Source organism: Schistocerca cancellata, chromosome 4 (assembly GCF_023864275.1).
Source record: "Schistocerca cancellata isolate TAMUIC-IGC-003103 chromosome 4, iqSchCanc2.1, whole genome shotgun sequence".
NCBI classification, from domain to species: Eukaryota; Metazoa; Arthropoda; class Insecta; order Orthoptera; family Acrididae; genus Schistocerca; species Schistocerca cancellata.
In genome coordinates, this window is record NC_064629.1 from 519713624 (window position 1) to 519730269 (window position 16646).

General features: G+C 42.8%; 1 protein-coding gene across 1 annotated transcript in view; it reads right to left on the reverse strand.

Annotated features, from left to right (window-relative positions):
* LOC126184727 (elongation of very long chain fatty acids protein AAEL008004-like) overlaps positions 1-16646 on the reverse strand; it is a 135577-nt gene that overhangs the window by 61496 nt on the left and 57435 nt on the right. Inside the window, exon 2 of the mRNA XM_049927261.1 lies at positions 6060-6154. Within this exon, the coding sequence (XP_049783218.1) occupies positions 6060-6129 (70 nt within the window). The 5' untranslated portion in view covers positions 6130-6154. The remainder of the gene's footprint in view (positions 1-6059; positions 6155-16646) is intronic.

Consider the following 16646-nt stretch of genomic DNA (forward strand, 5'->3'; position numbering starts at 1 on the left):
AAACTCTACAATATGTTATTGTGTTCCATTACAGCTCTATTGTAAAGCCGAAAAGAAAGTTCGAGTCCTTATTAAGAAATTTATGGGACACCAGAATATTAGAAAAGACATTAAATGTATTCGCAATTGCGAATATGGACAACTATCGGATGTATGCTGGAATGGTGACGATGAAGATCTTTTCCGGACCGGGACTCAAACCCAGATTTCGTGCAGGACTCACGGCCAGGGCCAACCTTCCATATGTTCTCAAACATATGCCTACAACCTAAACTCGTACATCCATTATGTATATTTCCGTACGGGGCAAACATTTTAATTGAACGTCGCTAAGACGATTAAGGTGACCGCTCGCGTAAAGCGGGGAAATTCTGGTTAGATTCCCGGTCGTACACACATTTTTATTTCGTGATTTCATTATGCAGCTGATGGCTGTCTGTATTTGCAACTGCTAATAAATTTGATGTCTTTCATGATGGCTGTAGTCGCCTCATTGCCTGTTCCTTCGGATAGACATGCATGCATATGCCAAAGAACATGGCATCGTTCTTACAACACAGGCCACTGCAATGTATTTGTCCGCCGATACCAGGTAGCGACCTTCAATTAAAATGTCCTTTCCCATCCCCTGAACGGGAATTACATTATGTGCACTTGTGCGGGTGCGACGCATGAACGACGACATACGGAAATTTGGCTCTGGCCGTGAGTCGTGTACCGATAGCCTAAGCGATTAAGGCGACCGCTCACGTAAAGCAAGAAATCCGGGTTCAAGTCCTGGTTCGCACAAATTTTCATTGCCGTTATTCCATTATACAGATGATGGGGGTCTCCTTCTTAACAACTCAGGTGCTGCAATATCGTGTGAGGAAAGAGATTACATAAGAGCGTTTTGCGCAGTCTCCTTTACAAAGTTCCTTATGATTCGTTTCTGGTGTCATTCTTCCGTAACATGGTGCACACGTGAAAAGGAAGGAAAGGTAGTGCGATCAGCTTCCCTTCGCAGTCTCCGGTTGGATAAGAAGCATCATTTCAAAGGAACCTTTATGGCAATTGCCTTGAATGTTTTAAGGAGATAAAGGAAAACCTAAATGTGGTCTACGCAGCGAGATTTGAGCTCGTTACTTCCGAGTGTGAGTCCAACTTCGTAACGAATGCGCCATCGTGTAACATTATGAGTCTGGCGGTTCGTCGTGGCTCTGACATTTTTTGTACTCCGATGCCCCGCGTCGCGTCGCAACGTTGCTTGCATCTGAGCGGAATGTTTTATACATTTATACACCATCCGGCCAAAAAGTTCCGAGACTAATTTTATTATTGCCGCATAAGCGTCGTCAGCGCAGTAACTACGCTGGCAGCTTGTACTAACAGCTGTGAACGACAGAAATGCATCCGACAAGAAAGTTCTGAGCAGACAGTGTTAAGTACTGGGCGCGATGTCGTAGTGTGTCAACGTTATTGTGCCACAAAGCGCAATGGAACAAAATCTCTGAGTCACATGTTCGAATCATTTTCCAGATTATTTTAAGGAAGAGAAAAGTGTGTGCAAAGTTTGTCCCGCTAACTTTGACTTCCAAACTAAAACGACGTTTGGCCACCTGTCACAAACGGATTGAAGTGGCACATGCGGAGATTTTCTTTTCTGGAAAAAGTCATCATAGTGACGAGACTTGATGTTACCAATACGAACCAATCACAAGACTACAAAATGTAGACATTCATTCATACAGAAGGTTAAAGCTCTGATGACATAACCGACATTATTCAAGCAAATGTGACGTTAAATATTATCACAAAACCGGCCATTGTGGCCGAGCGGTTCTAGGCGCTTTAGTCTGGAACCGCGCGACCGCTACGGTCGCAGGTTCAAATCCTGCCTCGGGCGTGGATGTGTGTGATGTCATTAGGTTAGTTAGGTTTAAGTAGTTCTAAGTTCTAGGGGGACTGATGACCTCAGATGTTATGTCCCATAGTGCTCAGAGCCACGTGAACCATTTTTTTAACATCACAAACAAGAAATTTTCTGTAAGTTTCACACGGTTCCATAAACGTTTTGTTTGTTGCTTTCAAGTGGAAGGGGGAGGGGGGACTATGTAGAACACCTGAAGAGGTACAACTACCATCTTAAATATTATCTCTACTTTTTACCTTGTTTTTATTAGTTCGCTTTTTCTCTGGCTGTATGCTTGTTCGGTGCAAGTTTTTCAGTTGATTTTAGACTAACTTCTCGGTAATCTAGAGCTTATAAATTGTAACCATAGCTCGGAACAGCATGAAAATGCAATATTGACCAGTTTTCTTGTCTGGTGTGTGGCGAAGGGTGCTATGTGTACCAGTGCCATTTACTCCTCTTCCTTTTCCAATCGCAAATGTTTCGCAGGAAGAACGATTGTTGGCAAAGCCCCATGTGAGCTCTACTATCACTAATTTCTACCTTCACTATCTTATCACTAGGTATAAATAGAATGAAATAGTATATTCGCCGATCAGGTAAAGAGAAACTAAAATAAACGTGAAGTTTACCACATATAACTGTTTTTATGTCAGGAAAATGTTTGGAACAGATTGAAAATTTGAAAAAGTGGAAAATAATTATTTAAATAAAAATGAGTTTTTAATATACTACGTCTTTAAATCTGTAAAGTATAAAATAATTTATCTTAGCCCCACACAGATTCCTAACCCCAGACAGGTAGTTCAGAAGATCTGTGACTGTGTAGTTTTAATAGCCATGAAAATATTTATAAGATTAAACGAAAACAGTGGGGCTCATGAAATAGATAATAAAGTTAGGTGCATGCAATACGTAATTTAGGCATGATTAGTTCACCTCGTTACTGTTACATTACTTACTTACACATGAACAGTTCACCTCCTGAATATTATCTGTTCCACAGGCCCTACGTTTTTCGTTTTAAATCCTACAAGCATTTTCATAGTTATTGATACAACACAATCAAAAAGTTTGAATACTGTCTATAAGGGGTCAGCAATCTTTATTGGTCTAGGGGATATTACTTTATACTTTTAGTCCTATTTAGAAACGCGTTATACTAAAAATTCGTTTTCATTTAAATATTATTAACCCAGTCTCGAAACCATCTGTACTGGCGGGTACGTCTGCGATATCTGTAAGGTTTATTTTCATTGGTATTTGAACTGCTTGTGTTGCGTTTTTCTACAATGGCGGGAAGAGGAATATGCCCATAATTCTTTCAAAGTGCGAGCAGAAAACACAAGAAAAACTGGCAGAAACCTGTACCAGTCCAAAGTTGTTCATTGCTCTGATTGAATACGGGTTATTGCAAGATAGGATTCAATGTGTAAGACTGTGAGCAGAGAATGCGATTCTCAGAGATGCACTTCGTGTTCCCAGAATCTCAGATTAAAAGGATAACATCACCCCTATCTTCATCCTCTTTCTCTCTCACACACTCTCGATCGTGTGTGTGTGTGTGTGTGTGTGTGTGTGTGTGTGTGTGTGTGTGTGTGTGTGTGTGCGAGCTACTCTTTTTTAGAAATCTAAGTAGAATTATTTGCACTACTGTGGGCGTATAGAATTAATTGGCAACTGCGCGTTAGAGGAGCCATAAATGATTTTCGCTTTATGTTAACGAAGTGTTAGCAACAAAGCAATATTACAGAGATCAAAGTTCGCGTTTACAAAATGCCTCTAGCTGCTGCAACACGGCTGTTACCAGTCGAGGAGAAAGCGATTCCCATTCGTTTTCTGTTATGAAAATAAGCTGCGGTCGATCTTTCCCCGCAGGAAAAAGAAACAATGAAACAGTAGTGTGACTATGACACAGCAGATCCAACCTTTATTACGACGGCGCCGTCATCGTTACCTGCCAGGACGCTATAGGTGCAGACAATTTTCAGTTGGCCTACTTGCAAGTAATAAACGGTACGGCGTAACGCACAATCTTCTACCTGAGTTCCTTGAAGGACAACCGTGATTTACGCCTGTGTAGCCGGCGGCAGTGCTTTACTGAGACCTCGCCTCATGTGGCAGCAAATTCCAGCACAGCACCGTCGGCAACTCTTCACTCTTCGTGTCATGGCAGTCTCGGTATGCACTCGAAGAAAGAAGCTACATTGGGAGTGCGTAAAGTTATACCACAAAAACTGTAGACACGTTGAATTTCTTTGGACCCTGGAGATTTGCTTCCTGAGAACCACCAGGTAAGAATTCCGGATAGTTAGCAAGTAACCTACAGAGAGTCACGTTACGCTGGGAATTTACTTATGTTAAATTGAAAAGTACAGTCTGCAGTAATATCAGAGTGCTGAATATTCTAAGCTATGGACGTAATAGTTTGCTCTGCAAAATATGTTAGTGTAATAAACAAATATTCGCAATATGTAAAGTATTCCGGCTTCGGTAATATCGTTTCTGTCCGTACATTCTGCAGGCGCCAGTGTAAGGTATACAAGTTCATACTAGAAGAGACGCCGACCACCACCTCATCGCAGTCAACCTTTTACGGTAGGAACGATTTACACACCGTTAATGTGCAATAATTAAACATTATGAGCTGATAACCAAAAGTACCCTCATTAAACGCCTCGAATTTTAACTGCGGACGCAATCAAGTGACGCAGGACACAATGTGTACAGGAAGTTTTAATGCCACACTGGGATTCTACGGGTATACGTTCACTTATCCCATTCCACACTGGCAGAAATATCTAGGTATCATTCATAACAATTTATACCGCTTTAAGTATGACAATTGCAGGAATTTTTATAGTTTTGTAACAGATTTTATACTCACACCCGTTCAAGACCTGCACGTGAATACCTAGTAATTTAATTTTTCGACACTCGATATGTCATTCCAAGCTTAAATTTCAATTGATTTTGTATTTCATGTTGTGAACTCTCTGCATTAACTACCAGCGGAATAATGGGAGTGAGCTACACAAAACAGTGTCTTGTTTGCTCCATGGTGCCATGCTCATTTCGGAATGTAAGGGAAGCATAGTTGCCGGTTCAAATCTTGTTGGACTAGCAATGTGTATCACTTCACATTTTTTTATTTTTCGCTGCGAATAGCCAAAACGGAATTCAGTAACCAAATTCTAACAGTGCCTTTGCTTTGCACTAAATGAATGTTCAGCCTATTTTTATTTTTAATCGTCAACCTTCTTCAATTTGTTATTTTTACTCTTATTGTTGTTATTCGATTACTTGCAAGAGCTTTCCTAACCCGATGAACATGAGCAGTGAATCTGGAAAAATATAAAGTTGGATGTTCGCCGCACAGAATGTACACATTTATCTCGGCATCTTCTTTTCAGGGCAATAGGAAAAGCGCATTAAGAAAAGACAACTACTGGAGACTGGTGACTGAGGCAAAACTCTGCAAAAATTTCTGTTTAGTTGCTACCGTGTCGCAGTTTAGTAATCAAAATCGAATGTGTAGTATGGACTCTGCCACTGCTACAGACAACTGTGAAACTGTGACCACGACCATGGTTTACCATTAACTCATCGGCTGGTTACAGCGTTACAACTGTAAGTGGTTGTCTTTGATAATTTCGTTCTTTTTATGTTAAACACTAGAGCTTTACAGCATTTTAAAGGTTTCTATGAGGCCCAAATGAACCTTAATTAAGCCTCTTGTGAGAGTTTTTGCAACTAACTGCGTGGAACTTGTTTAATACGAAGGCTATGACTCGCCAGTACTCGAAGTTTACATGGCAAAGCAGATGCACGTGCACTGTGGTATCATCGTGTACGATTCATGTTCAACACACTCCTTTTCTACTTTTGAAAGAAAATTCGTTTCAAATCATAAACTGTCGTGGCGGTACTTTTTCCAAGTCTTTTCTAATCATGTTAAAGTGGTTTACCACAGTTAAACATTGGTTGTAACCCAAAGATATTAAATCTGCATAAGAGTGTTCTGTCATTCCATAGTTGTTTCAATATTAAGGTGGTTAACTAAATTGAGTAAAAAGTTCAAATTTCACTCCTTGTTTCCATCTTACGGATGTTCACTTACAGTTACACACCTCACATCTCGTACAGATACACCCAAAACTGTACTTACCGCTTTTAGTTTCCATGAAGTTTCGGTAACCCTCAACAAATCCCGTCAAACCAGTTACGTTGGCAGCCATTTTGTCTGAACTTCAAATATGCGTCCTGTAAATTAAAGAAAATTGTAATTACAGTATAATATTCCATTATTTAGCATGAAAGCAATAAAGTATGTAAAAATGCGGGCTTATAAGCGACATTATATGGATTGACAATTGACAGACGTAAACGATATTGTGTTAGACATAATGAGTTGACACTGGTCCGTCCGTCGGATTAGGTCGTTAAACTGGATTTCACTATTTCTCTCCTCTTTCATCACTCCGCCATCACCACCACCTCTACAAAAAGGGCACTAAGCTATAACTCACACACCCTCAACTCTGTAAGCTATTACAAAAATAGATACACATGAATTAATTTAATTAGGAATTCGAAACTGTGGGCCTGACTATTGAATATACGAAAAACACAATAAATAATGTTTTGAGTCACACGAAGTACGAGTATTTGGACTTGCGAATTATACTCCCAGTGCAGTCACACTTACGACAGATTCACGTTTCACAAAGAAAGTGTGCCCAGTGGGTGGGGAAAATGGAAATGAGATGAGGAGGATGGAGATTTACTGTTCTGTCGACGACAAGATCATTATAGAGGGAACATAATCTCGGACTGATGAACGATGAGAAATGGGAGTCCGGTTCCTAACCACTGTGCCACCCCACTTGGTGAAAATGAAGAAAGCCTTTGCGATTTAGACTTCTGAACACCTACATAACCTATAGAAGAATGTCTTTAGACAGTTAAATTTTTACGATGGTATGATAGAATAATGTACCTGTTATTCTTGGTATGTCTTTTCTAATCTCGCTCCGTTTATGTAAACGAGTTAACAACGTTGTAAGTTCAAAATGTACCCAAGATTCAACTTTTTTTGTAACGTGGTATACGTACGCTAAAACCGAACTGAGTATCAACTTCGGTAGCTGCGTTCAGTCATCTGCATAAATTACGAAAAGCGTCTGAAAGCATATCAAGACATACTGCTATTACAGTAACTCACAAAATCCAACAGATTTGTAGAAGGCAATGTTGGTCTCACTGTGACAGCGTATAGTTGTCAGTTAAACTTGGTAACATGAGGCAAAAATATAATTCACTGCAGATAGAACTTATGAACTCTGTACGTGAGGCCATCATTGCAAAACAGTATCTGGCTATAATTCGGCAACACAGCAGTTTGACTTTAAAGTCACCATTCCTGTGCGCTTTCTGAGTAGGGAACAGGAAGTAGTACATACAGCGTTGTTTGGACTTACTCAGTTTGCACATATTAAATATCATTTAAGCAGACAAATTTCCATGTGCGTACCCGAGTTACAGAATATATGTCAGCAACTAATGTCTCGGGAGATGCTATGGGACGCGCTTGGTGCCCCTATCTTTCACAGTCTTTTACATGTATTGCTATATGTGAAACTTGTTATCCAGCGTAGCATTTATTTTCTCGCTATAAATGTTACCTGGTCTGCTGACATGCATCGAGGTAAAGAATGCAGCAATGAGCAGCAGCGCCAGTGTTCAACGTGCATGTAAATGAGTTTGGCAATGTTTCAAGGCATGCTATTTCTATAAGCGTGCATGTTACCTTCAGTCAGTCTTCCAAAAATTTCCATTGAGAAATACTTGCCTCTCAAGGATAGCACCTGGCTCGCAGAGCGTTATGCTGTATACACCGAGACGCTACCTCTACATCTACATCTACACTACCTGATCAAAAGTTTCCGGACATCTATTAGTGGACATTAATGTGGGGTGGGTCTGTGGGTCCACCCTTCGCCTTTGCGATATCCTGTACTCTGCTGAGAATACTTTCAATGAGGTGTCAATATCTGTGGAAGAATGGCAGCACATTCTTCCATAAGATCCGAAGCCAGAGAATGTAGTGATGTTAGACGCTGGGGTATAGGGCGTTGTCGATGTTCTAACTTATCCCAAAGGTGTTCCACAGAATTCAGATCGTTATATCTGACAGGACTGCCCATTTCAGAAATGTTATTGACGACAAATCATTGCCTCACACAAATATAGTTTTATGACAAGGTGCATGGTCTGCCTGATACAATCAATCATCGTCTCACCGCTGGTCCTCTGCTCTACACAGTACGCAGTCCTATAAAATGTGTACATACGCTTCGTCATTTAGCGTCTTCTGAAGCTCAATGAAGGGAGCGCATCCTAATCACGAAAAATACCCTCATACGGTAACACCACCTTCTCCATGCATTACTGTTGGCAGTACACATGACGGCACGTAGCTTCTCCAGGCATTCACCAAACCCAAACCCATCCGTCGGATTGCCACTGTGAAGGGCATGATTAAATACTCCATATCACTCGACACAGTTCAGTGACGTCGCTCTTTACAACATCTCAAGCGTCGCTTAGCAATGACTGCTCATGAAGAAATGCTTGACCATTACACACGATGTTTCTAATTCCCTATACAAAGCCATTTTGCTAGATAGACTGCTGGTTGACATGTGGAACTCAGGAGTGATTTCTTCCGATGCTTTCATGCGATTTTTTACAACCACCCTCCATAATTCTCGACGGTCCCCGACTGTACATGAGGTCCGGCTGGTATTGGCGTGACTGGTCGGTGTCTCCACTTCGCAGTCACATGACCAACAGTCGACTTGGGCGGCTCTGGAAGGGCTGAAATTGCCCTCTGGATGTGCTACTCACGTGACATCCTATGTGCAGCCCACGTTCGAAGTCACTGAGCACTCCTGACCGACCCATTCTGATATGACAGCTTCTGTACTAATAACAAAATACTTCCACCTACTTCTATGCTGGTTGTACCACCTGCTGTCGTATCTAACACTCGTTTTCCCCAGTACATACAGGTGTCCGGATACTTCTGGTCAGACGGTGTATACTCGGTGAGCCCCTGGGTGGTGACAGGTGCTTCTGGTACCACTGTCTTTTCCTCAATTCCTGTCCTACTCGCGAGTGGCGCAACTGAAGAATGATTGTCGGCAGTCCTTCAGGTTAGGTCTAATTTTTCGAAGTTTGTCGTTGTAATCATTTCACGAGACATGTTTGGGAGGAATTAATTTGTTCCCTTACCCTTCCCGGTACATACTCTGCGGAAATTTCAATAATACACCTCTCGGTGATGTATAACGCCTCTCTTGTTGTGTCTACCACTGGAGATTGTTGTGCAACTCCGTAACGTTTATAAGCCGACTAATCGATCTTGGGACGAAGTGCACCACTCTTCGTTGGATCTTGTCTCTCTGTTTTATTAATCCAAGCCTCATTCGATAATTAAGATTCATGTTTTTCTTTGTTTCCAAAAGTTACATCAGACGTATGAAAATTTGTAAACGAGTAGCCAGGAGTAGACGAGAGAAAAGGGTAAATAAACCTTTTTTCGAAAAAGAATTAAACTAACGCCACGGCGGTATAATTAGCACACATGTCTGTATGCAAATGAAACTTTCTGAATCACAAGGAAGGCAGAACTATGACAAGTGGAAGACTACAAATGACCAGTAAAAATCACGGGAAAGAATAAGCACTACACTGATGTCATGAACAATTGTTGCATTCAGTAAAGAAACGTATGCTTATATTCCATGCTTATGTTCCTAGAATAGTTGCTAGGCGACTAAAAATTTCTTAAAAAGTTTAGACAGTAAGTTACGGACAAGTAGTAAGGATAGAATTTAGCGAAAGACGTGTGGAAAAAGTCTGATATACCGTGTGAGAGCGACATGTAGAATCGCCGGCTCTAAAATGCCTCAAAACAGTTCTCTTTCCCGATTTGTTCCAATTTTAAGATAACAAAGACTTGGTAATATGCTATGCATCAGAGTAAAGTTTGTAAATAAAAGATTCAGACAAACAAAGTTATCAAAGAAGTAACTATAATTTTTTACATTTCTAACAACCGCATGTCGCCGCTGGACGGTAACGTCGTACAAAACTTAATCAGAAGGCTGCAACTACTTTTGGCTGGTGTTAATATAGTGATAATATGCTATCAATAGATCCTCCTCACTTAAAAAGTATCAGAAATTTGTATCTTCGTTCACTCTTGGACAACAGGGGCATTTAAACATTGCGTAAGTTTCGGTAGTTAAAAGAAGCAGTTTCTCGTAGAGTATATTTATAACGAGATCTATATAAAACCCATTCTAAAATTGTCTGTTGTCGCTTAACACTAACGGAAACCTGTTTTAAGAATATTGTTCAATGCTGTAGTTTATTAATATTATTTTAACATGTGGAATAATCGGGTCTACTACCGGATGTTTGTGTCGCTGTGGCAAAATATTTCGGCCACGTAACTCTTTGCCTTCTTCACGTGCTACCTGAGACTGTCGTGTTGGAGTTTTTTTTTTTTATTTTTTTTATTTTTTTTTTAGCACATTTCATTCCCTTCCCTTAGGGGGAAGGGCGGGCTATTCTAGTGCTTGCATTGCACTTTTTAGCCTTAGATGAGGTTTACAATTTTATTTTCTTTTTTGTACAATTTAAAGTGCTTGCGAAAGGTGCTTTACAATTTTTTGCACTTTGTCGTGTTGGAGGATCTTGTCCAGTATTTATGCCCAGAGGGCGCTGGGTGCTCTCTTTGCCGTCCGCGCCCGCCTGGCGCTGCTTGTAATGTGTTGTCTCTTCCCCGGTGTTCCCTCGGACGTCCGCGCCCAACTTGGGCGCCATCTGTGGCAGCTCTCTGAGGCCTGTCCTGTGGCGGGCGTTCCGTTCGCGGTCCGCGCCCGCCAGTCACTGTCACTTATCCATACGGGTCTGCCCTGACCCGTGTTGGGAGCAGGCTAAGCATATACTGCTGTTCCTGGATAATCCTGTATCTGTGGAGTGGCTTCCTCAGTGCGAATTGGCCTGAGGTGTTTGCTGGGGTGGAGTTGTCCCCACTCTGCCACGAGATATTAATCTCGTAACAGATCAGGCCAACGCGTGGTTGGCCTGTGGTGAATAGGATGGCCCAAGTCCCTAATGAGCCTATTGTCGGACTGTACAGTCCGCTCATAGAAGACCCGCGCCGATTGTTTAAATCGGTCGCGGAGGAAGGGGATGCCAGTTTGGCGGTGTAGCCGAGCGGTCGAATAGAGCCTCCGTAGGCGCAGAGCGAGCTTGAGCGCCCTGTTCTGCACCCTCTGCAGCTTGTTAATGTGTGTGTCGGCTGCGTTGCCCCACACCACGGCCGCATATTCCAGCACTGGACGAACCAGCGCCAGGTACAGCGTGATGCCGTGGTGGGGAGGCAAGGCAGACGACGGGTTGAGCAGAGGGTACAGAACGCGTAGGCGCCCTATTGCTCTGCCCCTGACGTCCTCGATGTGGGCTTTCCACGTTAGCTTCTGATCGAGAATGACTCCCAGGTAGCGGCCAGTCCTGCTCCATGGGACGGGGCTTCCCATGACGGTGACTGGCGGAAGATCTGGTGGCAGTGGTCTTCGGGTGAACACCACTGCCTGGCTCTTCGCCGCATTCTGTTTCAGGCGCCCCTTAGACGACCATGCACCAAGGGCCTCACATCCACGCTTGAGCAGGCGGCGCATCTCGACTGCCTTCACGCACGAATAGCGCTGTGTCGTCGGCGTAGAGTGCCAACTTCACCGGCGCCACGCGCGGAGCGTCGGCCGTGAATAAGGGGTCGAGCAGGGGGCCGAGAACGGACCCCTGCGGCACTCCAGCACGGATGGGTCGGTGCGTGGACGCCCCCTCGTCCAGGCGGACGTGGAAAGTCCTGTCGGCCAGATACGACTGGAGTAGGACCCCGTGCGACGTCGGGACCCCGTGCACAAAAAGTTTGTACACGAGGCCGTCATGCCACACGGAGTCGAATGCCCTGGAGACGTCGAGGAACACCGCCCCAAGGTATTCCCGCGTCTCCAGGGCGCGCGTGGCCTCTTCCACCAGCTGCATCAGCTGATGGACCGTGGAGTGACCCCTCCGGAAGCTGAACTGCTCATCCGGTATCACTCCTTCTGCTGCCACGTGGCGAAGCAGGCGCCTGGCGTAGAGGCCGCGCCCGCCAGATGCTGCTCCTGAGGTTTTTACCCCTCCCTGGTGCTCCCACAGACGTCCGCGCCCAGCTCGTCCACCATCTGTGGTCGTGGCAGTTGTCTGGGGCCAGACCCGCATGTGGCGTTCCGTTCGTGGTCCGCGCCCGCTTGGCGCTGCTCCCGAGGTGTTGGCACTTCCCTGGTGCTCCGACGGACGTCCGCGCCCGCCTAGTCCACCATCTGCAGTTGTGGCAGCTGTCTGAGGCCCGTCTCGCATCGGGGGCTCTGTTCGCGGTCCGCGCCCGCCTGGCGCTGCTTGTAAGGTGTTGTTTCTTCCCAGGTGCTCCCTCGGACGTCCGCGCCCGACTTGGTCTCCTTCTGTGGCAGCTCTCTGAGGCCTGTCCTTTGTTGGGCGCTCCATTCGCGGTCCGCACCCGCCTGGCGCTACTCCTGCAGTGTTACTACTTCTTGAGGAGTTTGTTGGTTCATTTCGTTGAGCCCTGATAAGCTCCAGAGCCGGACTCCACTCCGAGCTGAGCTGGTAATCGCTGTCTCGGTTTATTAGGTTGTCTGTGACCTTGATCTCGATGGCCTCCTTTATGACACTGTTATTTTGTTTTAGTCAACTTGCAACAACTGAAGCCTTTTTGTAGTGGCACTTCCTGTGACAAAATTTACAATTTATGTCTCTTTAATTTCCATCATGAAGTGTACTGCAGACACATATTGCAATTATGACAAAAAATTTTGCTATGTATTGATCTTACATACACTTCACGCTGATATTTATCCGCTCATCCAACGAATTTATCTTCTTTGCGTAAATGTTTAATATCATACCAGTTGAACTGCCACTTATGAGATTTTGGTAAACAAATTAAGCATATACATTTCTAATTCACGAAATTGTCCTATTCGTTCTTGTTGTCTTCCGAGAGTTAATCAAACGACCTGTAGGAAACATAATTCTTTTATAATATCCCTTTTCATTTAACAGTGTACAAAAAATATCATGCTTCTTACATGTCGCTTGAAGATCGTATAACGAAATCGATTGCAACGTAAACATGCAGTATGCGCTACACAATGTAAAGTACGGAACCCATCTTCAACTATCAGATGCTTTAATATTATCAGTAAATACTTTGGTAGTACTTCTATAGATTCACTAAGCAATTCATTCCGCCTATGTTCTTTGCTCCACTTCTGATCCATTCATCTCCTGTGTAAAATTTAGAGTGAAAGGAATAATTTATTAATCTGCCTTTCCACAATGTGTATCATTCCGATATTATACATAATTATATGGCATCGTGGTTATACCCTGTTGGAAAACAGTCTTTTGTCTCTAAATCTGAGCTGATGCTTAGATTAAAAAGCGAAACAAAGTAGTTACCAAATGAGATGCTTCATGGAAATCTAGATGTACTGTTGAAATGTCTTTCGAGAAGATGTAGGTTCCTGGTTGCAAAACAATCGTTGGCTTTGGTTAAATGGCAGAGAAAAAATAGGGAGGATGCTGTAAGCTATATTTTCAAGTAGACACCTCGTGTATGAGGGAAAAGTAATTGAACTGAATGAAATGCACGTAGAAAGTCGAGGCATATTGACGCAAGAAGAAAAGGTACACCCGTAAATGATGACAACCACGGCGCTAGCTTTTCTTTGTTATTGACCCTCGATCCGTGCCCATTCAGCAATCCCAATAACAATGCCAATTTTGACGATACGAAAGTAAGAACAACACAACAGCCAGTTCCCTAGCGGAGAATATCTCCGGCCCGGCCGGAAATCGAACGCGGGCCCCTTCGCTTAACAGTCCACCGCGCTGACTGCGCAGCTACCGAGGCGGATTTTGGTAGGTATTCATGGGATTAATGGATATGTTGTAGCGTGTAGAAAAAAACTATGACTTGGGGAAAATGGAGCTAAAAAAACTAATCGGTAAGAGAGAGTATACTTACTTATTCTTAGCACAATAAGTAACGCTCGTTCCTGCTTCATTCCTTTATTTAGAACATAATTTACGGTACTAACGTGTCACAGCAGGCAATCAGACTTCATTCCTTCACGTATGCAAAGCATTCTCCCCTCGATAATTCAGTTAAGACTTAACAGAAAACGTAGAAGACCTTTTTAAAAGCCGCGCAGAGTAGCCCTTGCGGTCTTAGGCGCCTTGCCACGGTTCGCGCGGCTCCCCCCGTCAGAGGTTCGAGTCCTCCCTTGGGCATGGGTGTGTGTGTTGTCCTTAGCGTAAGTTAGTTTAAGTTAGATTAAGTAGTTTGTAAGCCTAGGGACCGATGACCTCAGCAATTTGTTCACATAGCACTTACCACCACCTTTTTAAAAACGCATAAATTTGTCTTACTAACAAGTGATACTAACTTGTCAGAGTCATATTACAATTTACTAACAACTACTTGTTGAATGTTCGAATGATGGTTTCAGATTTCTTTCTTGTACAGTGACTGTTTTCCACTGTTTTTGTGGTGCATGATATTTCATGGTTTCAGTTTTGAGTGTTTAACGAGGAACTGTGTTTCACACACCGCTTTAAAGCACATAAAGTCTGAGAGCTGTTACTCCACAAACGCCATTCCACACATGCACTCAGCGCAATTAATTTCTCTACCTAATCACACAAATATCTTCCCAATTTTCAGTGAGCGGGTAGTCAAAAAAGGCTTGGATATTGTCTCCAATTTCCTATTATAAAGGAAGCATATTCGATACTTGACAATCGACCTTTTGTTTGCAATATGTTTAAAGAAAGTTAAGTTTGATTACCACTTAATTTGACAACCGGACTGTGTCAGCCCATGTGGAAAATAGAGAAGTCATAAAGGAAAGAATAACCAACGTGAGTGATAAGCAAACGAATTTACCTAAGGATGGAATAAAATAAACTGTCGCACAAAAACTTCCATGAGTGGCGAAAACAACGGAAAAGTTGACAAATGCATCTATCTACTACGATTAGCGAATCGTGATGCCAGCGTAAACCAGTAATTGTGTGTCTCAAAGTCAGTTTACGTGTGCATCTCACTTTGTACCTGTAATTTCTGACGCATCATACACACATAGCACTATAGTTTTTACCTGATCGTACTTGGTCGTGTAACTTCCTTGTAAAACTATAGTGACTTTCTCGCAGAAAAATATTATTTAGGGAATACATAAAAATAAAGCAGAATTTTTTTTGTATCAGTAGTTGCGTAAAGATTACATTTTCTCCTTGAAACCTGATAGCCTCTAACAACATCAAATACTGTGAGCATGAGTGACGAGTTTCCGTTCACCAGTTAGAAACAGTACTGCAGAGAAATACTTTCCTTACTGTTAGGTCGAAAGTGGCGGCAGATACTCTGATTTGTGTAGAGACCGTGATGGCGACCTTGTCCTGCCTTCCCCCACGCATTTCAGCTAAAGGTCAACTACTCCCGCTGCCGCTCGGCATGTCCTTCCGGCTGAATACATTATTAATTAATGCTTCCTGATTCTATGCAGATGATTATCATCTGTCCCTAGTACACTCCGTGCATCAATCGTCTTCCAGGTTATGGGTAACTATTTTTGAATTACTGGACGATAAGCACGTGGTAAAGTGGACACATTGATAATTCCAGCAACTTAACTTTTTACGCTTTTAAAAAGTAAATTCTTTAGGCTGTTATGGAGGTAGTTATTTTCTGAGCGTCAGTGAGAATTTCATGCCTTCTACATAGTTCTATTATGGAGACTATATTTTCCATCTATTTCTACACAAAAAAATTTGAGTACACTAGGCTGTGGGGACCTATTAGGCAATGAATATGACGGATGCAACCACACGGATATATGAAAATGCTCAATTTAACTGGCATGTCACAGCGCAGTTGGAACACACAACTTCTGCCATGATTAAGACGAGAGATCAAAGGAAGGCTGGAATACATATCGTGATTCTTGCTGTATGATTCTTTAAGACAACAGCCCCAGCACAATGTCGACGGCAATGTACGACACATTTTCAGATTTAAGAATTTTACAATACATTTAACAGTGGAATGTTAGTAACATAAGCTATAGATGCGTATGAAACGTACTCCAGAGGCAGTCTAAACCGAAATTACTAAGCGATTTCTCATCGACAAAATTAAAACTGTTTACTTATGAGCAAATTATACCCAGCTCTTTGTATTGCAAAACTAAGAGTTCTTAAAATTTCTCGATATTTCTCTAAATAAGTACTAAATTTATTATTCTGTTTAACATCACTGTCCGAGATTTCATTACAAAATTTACCTGTCGTTAATGGTTTTGTTTCTGAGCCTGATTTCAGTGCAGCCGGCCGGGATGGCCGAGCGGTTCTAGGCGCTTAAGTCTGGAGCCGCGCGTCCGCTACGGTCGAAGGTTCGAATCCTGACTTAGGCATGGATGTGTGTGATGTCCTTAGGTTAGCTAGGTTTAAGTAGTTCTAAGTTCTAGGGGACTGATGACCTCAGATGTTAAGTCCCATAGTGCTCAGAGCCATTTTTATTTCAGTGCACTATATAACTACTGCACAGTTACGA